This window comes from Heptranchias perlo, chromosome 38 (genome assembly GCF_035084215.1).
Source record: "Heptranchias perlo isolate sHepPer1 chromosome 38, sHepPer1.hap1, whole genome shotgun sequence".
Lineage (NCBI taxonomy): Eukaryota > Metazoa > Chordata > Chondrichthyes > Hexanchiformes > Hexanchidae > Heptranchias > Heptranchias perlo.
Window position 1 is genome coordinate 19,803,859 of NC_090362.1, and position 9,197 is coordinate 19,813,055.

Consider the following 9,197-nt stretch of genomic DNA (forward strand, 5'->3'; position numbering starts at 1 on the left):
AAAAAGATTTACAAGGGTGATACTGGAACGGAGAGGCTTTACCTATCAGGAAAGGTTGAACAGGTTGGGTTTCTTTACTCTAGAAAACAGAAGGCTCGGGGTGACCTAATAGAGATCTTTAAGATTATGAAAGGTTTCGATAGGGTAAACATAGGGAAGATGTTTCCACTTGTGGGGGAGACCAAAACTAGGGGCCATAAATATAAGAGAGTCACTAATGAATCCAATAGGGAATTCAGGAGAAACTTCTTTACCCAGAGAGTGGTTAGAATGTGGAACTCGCTACCGCAAGGAGTAGTTGAGGCGAATAGCATAGATGAACACACAATGGAGAAAGGAATAGAAGGATATGGTGATAGGGTTAGATGAAGAGGGGAGGGAGGAGGCTCGTGTGGAGTATAAACACCAGCACAGACCAGTTGGGCCGAATGGCCTGTTTCTGTGCTGTAAATTCTATATAATTCTATGCAATCAGCTAATGTGGCATCGACCAGGAATCGAACATGGGACCTTCTGGTCTGTATAGTTCAATGCCCTCACTCAAGAATCAAAAGAAGAGATTAATGCTGATATCACACATCGATTATTGTTGCGAGACACACCATATCACAATGCAGTCTTTGTTCTTTTGTTATTTAACCAATCCAGTTGTAACCTGATCACAGCTGAGCCCATTGTACTCTCACATTCCCTCTCCGTATATCACATTACATTTGCTTTCAAGAAAATGGTGAAGCAATCGATCTAATGACATGGGATTCAAATTTCTTTTAACGTCATGCAGTGTTCAGGTGCTTTCTAGTCCTTGGTAGCTCAGATGACGTTCTATCTTGAAGTCTTGTATTTCAATAGTGAGCATGTTTTGTTTCATTGAAAGACACACACAAAATGAACCTTCCCTTCCCTGTCCGGAACAACTTGTGGATATCTAGAACCTGAACAACGTAAATCTCACCTATCTGGCAACAATCCAATATAGTTTTTTTTTTACTTATGCTGAGAATTTACAATGAGCTGAGTGCAGCCAAGCATTAACTAAATATTTTTTAAAAAGACCCTGATTACTGAAGCTTGTATAAAGCTGTATTTTATTATGATTGTTGCTGTTTTGGGTTCTTTGCACTATTTTCTCATTTAATAACCTGAGGACAGTTTCCAGAATTACCAATGGGATCTGAAATGTGGGTCTTTTCACTTTCTGCCTTGGTGGAGCTTGTGGACCTAGGGATTAATAATGATCGCACTTGTGGTAATGTTATTAGGTTAAGGGCTGGGCTTCTCTCTGGGTAAGTTAGCCCCTCTTTCCCCATAGCCCCTGCAAATTTTTCCTTTTCAAGTATATATCCAATTCCCCATTGAAAGTATGATTTTCCGTCTTTTTATTTCAAGGATCGAAAATTGAGCGCGGCGCTCTGCGATTTCCCAAGATCGGGCAGCCAACGGGAAGCCTCGTCTGCTGCCTGAACTCGTAAAATTAGCACTTATCAGCGTTCACAGAATCATATTCTTGCATCAGTATGAAATATCCAGAACTTAAGGGTCTGGAGGAAGCTTTTATCTTCCTGGAGGTTTTACCTATGGGACGAGAAGCCTATGCTAATTCCATATTTTCCTACATTGGTACGTTGTGCAGTTTTCACTTGTTGCTCCAATAACGCCATAAAACTCCTCATTCCCAGATCTACTTTATCTGGGTGACGCGGACCCAGCGGCAGTTTGAGTGGCTGGAGGATATCATCCGTGAAGTTGAAGAGAATGATAAAAACTCCCTGGTGTCTGTCCATATCTACATCACTCAGCTGGCGGAGAAGTTCGACCTGAGGACCACAATGCTTGTAAGCAAACACTTGGGCCTCCGTTTTTACCAGTGGCCAGGAACGCAGCCGGGTTACATAGAAATTACAGCACAGAAACAGGCCATTCGGCCCAACTGGTCTGTGCCGGTGTTTATTAAGACTCTTATTAATATAGCACCTTATCATGTGTCAGAAATGCCTTAAAACATTTCACAAACACTGAATTACTTTGAAGGGCAATAACTGTTGTTATGTGGGCAAATGATTCGGCCGTTTTTGAGCAGAGCAAAGGGCAATTTGGCGAATGACAACTTAATCTGTTGTTGCCGGTATTGGGAAGAATGAAGACGCCAGGAGAACTCCTGCTCCTCCTTAAATAGGATCATGTTAACTTGAAGACAGGGCTTCAGCTTATTCTCTCATCCCCTAGGAATGGGCTTTGAATTCACAACCTTCTGACTCAGAGTTTGGAGCCAGACACACACAATCGTGTGTGTGTGTATGTGTTTGTATATTCCCATGATACTATTCAAAGCATAGCAAGGAGTTCTGAAATCCTGGCTAACACGCTCAACCAGTATAGCCAAAAAATGCACTGACTGGTTCATTACCTCCGTGACTGTTTGTGGGACGTTGCTGATGCAGACTGGGTGCTATGCTTGCCTATAATAAACCACTGCACTTCAGAAGGTTACCGACTCTGTAAAGAGCTCGTAAAAACCATAAACACAAGCAAAACAGCAGAATTAAGATTGTAAGTGGATTAATGCTGGTTTTGTTTGGACAGCTTTCTGAAAGAATTGCCCGAGGTGAAATGGCCTGTTCATCTACAGGTTGTCACTGTAGAAAGCTCAAACACTAAAATCCATATCACTGCTCCTGTGTATATTTTATTGCAGGCTCCATGTTCAAGTGGCATTTGCAACAAAGGTACTTGGAGGCGGGTTTGCTATTTCGGTTCTGGCAGTGAGCTCAGTTTGCTTGTATAGGCCAGAAAAGCACTTTTGACAGTTCTGGGCTGCACGGACCTTTATTTGATGACGGAAGGTCCACCGCCAGAATGACAGTTTCGCCAAATGTGACCAAATGTGTAACGTACAGATCTTGGACACACACAGTTGGTTGACTCGTCTGCTCTGATTATCAACAGGGTGGAGTTAGCACCACAGGAATCAGTCACAAATTGTATTTCCACCCTGACAATGTTCCGATTACAGCGGTAAATAAAGTGTTTTGTGTTTCTTGCTTTAGTACATCTGCGAACGTCACTTTCAGAAGCTGTCAAATCGTAGTTTGTTCACTGGACTTCGCTCCATCACACACTTTGGACGTCCCCAATTTGTCCCTTTCTTTAACTCACTCGTGCAGGTGCACCCTGAGGTGAGTGGGGAAATGCAGTAGTGTAGCTGCGCGGTTTATATTTCACACTGTTGTAAAGTATCCAATGTTCACTGTGGCCAACGTTGATATCTCTCATCAATTTGCGAAGGCACAATCTTGAGACGACAGTCCTTACACGGATTTATAAATTTGTTCCAGTGTGAAACATGCCCCAAGCTGAGAATATGAGCTATGAGCCCCAGAATTTGTAGTGTACTAACTGATATCTTTGGGGCATTGTTCATGGGTAGCCTGGGTTCTGAAGTGACATGAACATGGGGGGGCCTGTCCCTTTAAGGCCATTGCTCAACTACTGCTCAAGTGTTCTAAATGGGCCGTCCAGAGGTCACTGAGATTCTAATTAGTATTACTCAGGGACATTTGTCTGTAGATTGGGGAGAAGCTGGACTATCAAGGTCAGCAGAAATTCACAGGAAATGAATCATTTCCTTTCTTTTCTTTAAAACTGTCCAATTGCCATTTGTTACATGAATTTGGTATTTGAGCCAATGCACTTTGCATGTGTGAAACTTTCACTTAAAAGTTACATTTTGAGGTGTGACAGATCTGTAAGGCACAAGGCTTGTATCATATGTTTACATATTAGACTTATCGTTTAACGTGTCAATCTCTTTATTCATCAAATTTTTATGACTGCAACTTAATTTTTAATATCTATTTCAATAACCAACATAAAGCGGAGATAGGGAACAATATATATCTGCCGACACCAAATGAAAAAATGTTTTTTCATCGGAAACAAAAGTCATAATACTAGAGAGGGAGAGTCAGTCCCCCATTTTGGATCCAGCACTGGTGAGTGTGATTGATATTCAATTGGATTACGCACCCCTAAAACATAGGCAGAAGTTTGTGCACATTTTCTGCTGCCTTCCTCCTACCAAATGTTGCTTAACTTTTTAAAAAAAAATTTCAGATCACAGGTGAAGGGTCAAGGCCTGTAACATAAGGTCATAGAGAATATCACAGATGATGTGGTGAAAGAAGGAACGATAATGTTACGACATGCTTGATTTTTAAAAGCCCCCAGAGCAAGGGAAGACTGATTGAAGCAAGGAGCTCTATAACTTTGAGAGCCCCAAAAAATTACATGGAATGTACAGCGCAGAAACAGGCTACTTGGCCCAACTGGTTTATGCTCCAGTCGAGCCTCCTCCCACCCCTCTTCATCTCACCCTATCAGCATGTCCTTCTATTCCTTTCTCCCTCATGATGTGGAGATGCCGGTGATGGACTGGGGTTGACAATTGTAAACAATTTTACAACACCAAGTTATAGTCCAGCAATTTTATTTTAAATTCACAAGCTTTCGGAGATTTTTTTTTTTCTCCCTCATGTGTTTATCCAGCTTCCCCTTAAATGCATCTATGTTATTCGCCTCAACTACTCCTTGTGGGAGCGAGTTCCACATTGTCACCACTCTCTGGGTAAAGAGGTTTCTCCTGAATTCCCTATTGGATTTATTAGTGACTATCTTATATTTATGATCCCAAGTTTTGGTCTCCCCCCCCCAAAAAAAAAGAATGAGTTAGAGGAGGAGATGTTGGATTGTGTCATGATGCCAACACTGTGATGATGCAAGAAGGAGGAAAAGGCATGTAAGGTGTGTATTTGGAACTTAGGAGACCAAGAAAGGAAAGTTCAGAGGAACGATGGTAATATTAATAAAACAGATATAAAAAGTTGCAATAAAGAGAGAAGGGGTGGAGGGGAAAGAAAGATTGACATTCAGATGACATTCTTTTTGTATTCTGTCCAGGGATGGTGAGGGGAGAAATCCTATCTAATGTGAAATAAACTTTTGTTCATTATCGATGAACAGGTTACTAAATTCGGGGTGTTTAGCTGTGGACCTCCTGGGATGACCACCAACGTAGAAAAAGCCTCCAAGCAGATGAACAAAAGGCATAAAATCCAATTTAACCACCACTACGAGAACTTCTAAGCTCACGACAAATTTATGAAACTGCCCACTCGCATTTTGAAATGTCCAGATTTGTGAACCTTTCTTGCAAAGAAGGAATATTTTGTGAATCTTGAAAATGTTTGTCTCTTCCTCCCACATTGAAGATAAATAATAATGTTTCTGTGATTTATCTGTGTGCCTAATCTTGTAGCGTGATCTAACTCTTCTGAAAGTTATTTTTCAATTGTAAGGAACGGTAAAACAAACTATTGTTCATTTTATTATGGAGGAGTAATTCATAGGAGATGTACCTTCTGGAACATTCCTTTTGATTGTTTTATTATTGTGATTTACAAGCATTGGAAAGCAAAAAGCCTGTGATGACTCAAGCTGGCACTGTTCTTTTTATAAATAAATCTATACCAACTATGCAATGTGAATCTTTTCATTTCATATCTAACTCGACAACAGCAGCAGCACCAGCTCACATCTATTTACGACTTCAACCAAAAAAAAAATTCCACGGCGATTTGCAAAAGAGGCAGGAAGTGGAAAATAGACACTAAGCAGGAGTTAGGAGCAGATTAAAGGAGGTGACCAACGGCATGGTGAATGGAGTAGATTTTGAGAAGACTTTTGAAGGGGTGGGAGGGCAGTAAGGCAGGGGGAGAAAGTTACTGAGGTCTGAGACCTCTTTATATACGTGGGCCGAGTGGGACACGGTGTGTGCAAGGACTGATGTTTGTATTTGGTCCTACAAATAAGGATTGTCGCCAAGCGACGCAAGTGGGAAATAAATCGCTTTGTCACCTTATTGAAAGGAAACCTAAAGTTTTAATTGAGAATGAAAGCGCAGATAACTTAAAGCTGAAATTATGCACAAAAGACACTTTCACTAAAGGTTTTCAAGTGGATATTTTCCACCTAACTGGTTTAGTTAGAGGATCATTCTTGTAAACTCTTGGTTGGAATCCAGGAGAATATTAATTCGCACAGAAAATACTGGACAAGCTCAGCAAATCAGGCAGCATCTGTGGAGAAAGAAACAGAGTTAACGTTTCAGGTCGATGACCTTTTTTATTTCCGATTTCCAGCATTGGCGATATTTTGCTTTAGAATATTAATTCTCTCTGCTCAAGTCTGCGCTGGAATAATGAGGCTATCTCTCAAACTCCCATTTGGCCGTAGACTGAGAGTGTGGGAGACAAACCGCTCCTTTTAAATGTTCTATCATTTCTAATAACTCAGGGAAGAGAAAGGAAAATACATACACTGTGTAACATTACAGAGATGGTGTTAACAACAGCCGGGATAAAGAACTTTTGTCGTGTGTTTGCTCCAACTGGTTTGTGATGAGACGGAAAGAGTTCCATTGGCCAAGATCGGGAACAAAATGGACCTCTTTGTTTCTGACACAATGTAATTTGGAGAGAGTAATGCTGTTATCCCTTAGTGCCGCAGATGTACTGATGCAGAGTCCGAATGCTAGCCCACATCCCACTGATTCAGATGAAGTCTGTTCACTGGCCCACCATAGGTTTGATAAAATGTTTTAAGAGCAAGGTGAAGTAGTAATCTCAATCCAGTGAGAGGAGCTAGTCATCCTGAAAGACACGATGCACGTGAATGAAGCTATGTTCCGGATTTAGTTTGGAAGATTTGGAGGGAGAAGTACATTTTGTAGCAGGCGTGCATTCTCCCTCAAACACACCACGATCAGCCATTAACTTGAAACGTGATGTGCAGGCTACACATGAAGGAAATAATCTGTATTTTCATAATTGTGGCCTTACTGCAAACACTGAACAGGTAGTAATTTGAATCTGTTTAGGAAAGCTTGAGTGTAGAAGGAAGAAGAAATAAATGTGCTTCATGGGTCATGTCCATTTCAATTGCAGGATAAGTAAGCAATAATACGATGCAATCAAGGAAATAAGGCAAAGGGAAAGAAATTTGTACAGTTTACTCTTAATTTAAAGTTGCTTAACTAAAATGATCTGATATTTCAATTCTTTGCTGTGTTATTTACACTGCTTAATTTAAATGATTGGATTATTAACTTTCTTTTAGTGCAAACAATGACTTTGAATGATCAGGAGTAGACTGTTACGCAGCTGAAGCACGTTCTCACTCAGAGACTGAGGGTGATCAATCATAAATGTGAACCTGGTGAGGAAGGTTGAGGATCAAGGAGAAGATTTGAGCAACATATAATGTAAATAATATTTACTATAGACTAGCACATTCTGCACAGGTGTAATTTTTAATTGTTTTAAATATAGGTTTGATGACACCATAATGTGCATCAGTCACGGCTCAGTCTTGCCTCTGAGTCAGAAGCCAGAGACTTGAATACAAAATCAAGGCTGATACTCCAGTGCCGTACTGAGGAAGCGTCTCAGACCATCTGCTGTTGAAACCCTCATCCATGCTATTGTTACCTCCAGACTCGACTATTCCAATGCTCTCCTGGCCGGCCTCCCATCTTCCACCCTCCATAAACTTGAGCTCATCCAAAACTCTGCTGACTGTATCCTAACTCGCACCGAGTCCCGTTCACCCTCTGTGCCCGCTGACCTACATCGGCTTCTGGTCCACCAATGCCTCGAATTTAAAATTCTCATCCTTGTGTTCAAATCCCTCTGTGGCCTCGCCCCTCCCTTTCTCTGTAACCTCCTTCAGCCCTACATCCCCTCCGAGAACTCTGCGCTCCTCCAACTCTGGCCTCTTGCACATCCCCGATTTTCTTCGCCCCCACCATCGGCAGCCGTGCCTTCAGCTGCCTCGGCCCTAGGATCTGGAATTCTCTCCCTAAATCTTTCCAACTCTCTCCTTTAAGACCTATTTCTTTGGCCAAACTTTAGTCAACTGTCCTAATACCTCCTTCTTTGGCTCGATGCCAATTTCTGTCTGTTTACGCACATGTGAAGCACTTTGGGACATTTTACTACGTTAAAGGTGCTATATAACTGCAAGTTGTTGTTGACTCCAAGGGAAAAACTATTTCCTCTGGTTGGGAAGTCAGTGACGAGCGGTCATGAATTTAGAATTGTCACTGACCGAGAGAAGAGAGGTTAGGAGAAATATCTTTACGGAGAGAGTTGTTCGAGTGATTGAGGCGGGGCCATTGCCTCTTTTAAGGGAAAACTGGATAAATATTTGAAGCAGAGAAAGATATAAGGCTATGTGGAGGGAGCAGAGCAGTGGGATTCGTTTAGGATTGGTCCAGCAAACAGCCAGCACAGACACTGTGGGCCAAATGGCCTCCTTCTCTGCTTGTAAACTTACATGGTTCCAGCTGGAAAGTGCTGTGTGCGGCTGTTGGTTTCGGACATAAGCAGGCTCGGCAATGATACAGTCAAGTAACAAACTAACTCTTACCATCTAGGTTTATCACCTGAGTGAGATACCAGCAGGCATTCAACACATGAGAAACTATGTCCTCAGCACCTTCAGGAGAGGAGGGAAGAAACTTGGGGCAATAAAGTTTGGAGAATTAATTGGGTTGGTTTATAGCCCTTTCCTGCCACCTTGTGGTTATAGCTTGTCAGTACCTCAATATAAATTCTGATATTAAAAGAATCTACTTTTTAAAGCTGTGGTTTAACCCACACAACAGAAAGCTTGAGGTCTTTTGTCAGTTCTTTTTCACCTCTGCTCAGTCTTATCCACGGAGCAAGAGGTTTAAAGTGAATGGGCTAAACCCCTGAGAATTCAATACAGCTGGATAGAGAATTTTTAAAAATGAGGCTGGTGGAGGGGAGGGAAAGAGAACAAAAAGTTTTACCTCTGACTGGGAGGGAGGCGGATGAGGCGAGGTGAGTCAGGATGGTCAAAGGGATACAGAGATCTACTTGTCACACACGGACACAATCAAGTCTCGAAAGAATGGGTTGGAACTGGTCAGAATGCACAACCCACGAGTAGAACGAAACAAGCAACATAGATAGAGTCAGGGCGTTCTATCATGGGGGGCATCACATAAGAACATAAGAAATAGGAGCGGGAGTAGGCCAATCGGCCCCTCGAGCCTGCTCCGCCATTCAATAAGATCATGGCTGATCTGATCCTAACCTCAAATCTAAATTCATGTC

General features: G+C 41.9%; 1 protein-coding gene across 1 annotated transcript in view; it reads left to right on the forward strand.

Annotated features, from left to right (window-relative positions):
* Window positions 1-5,537, forward strand: part of LOC137304843 (dual oxidase 2-like) — a 99,352-nt gene extending 93,815 nt beyond the window's left edge. Inside the window, exons 32-34 of the mRNA XM_067973634.1 lie at window positions 1,680-1,835; window positions 3,048-3,176; window positions 5,020-5,537. Coding sequence (XP_067829735.1) covers window positions 1,680-1,835; window positions 3,048-3,176; window positions 5,020-5,142 — 408 coding nt within the window. The 3' untranslated portion in view covers window positions 5,143-5,537. The remainder of the gene's footprint in view (window positions 1-1,679; window positions 1,836-3,047; window positions 3,177-5,019) is intronic.
* The last annotated feature ends 3,660 nt before the right edge of the window (window positions 5,538-9,197 follow it).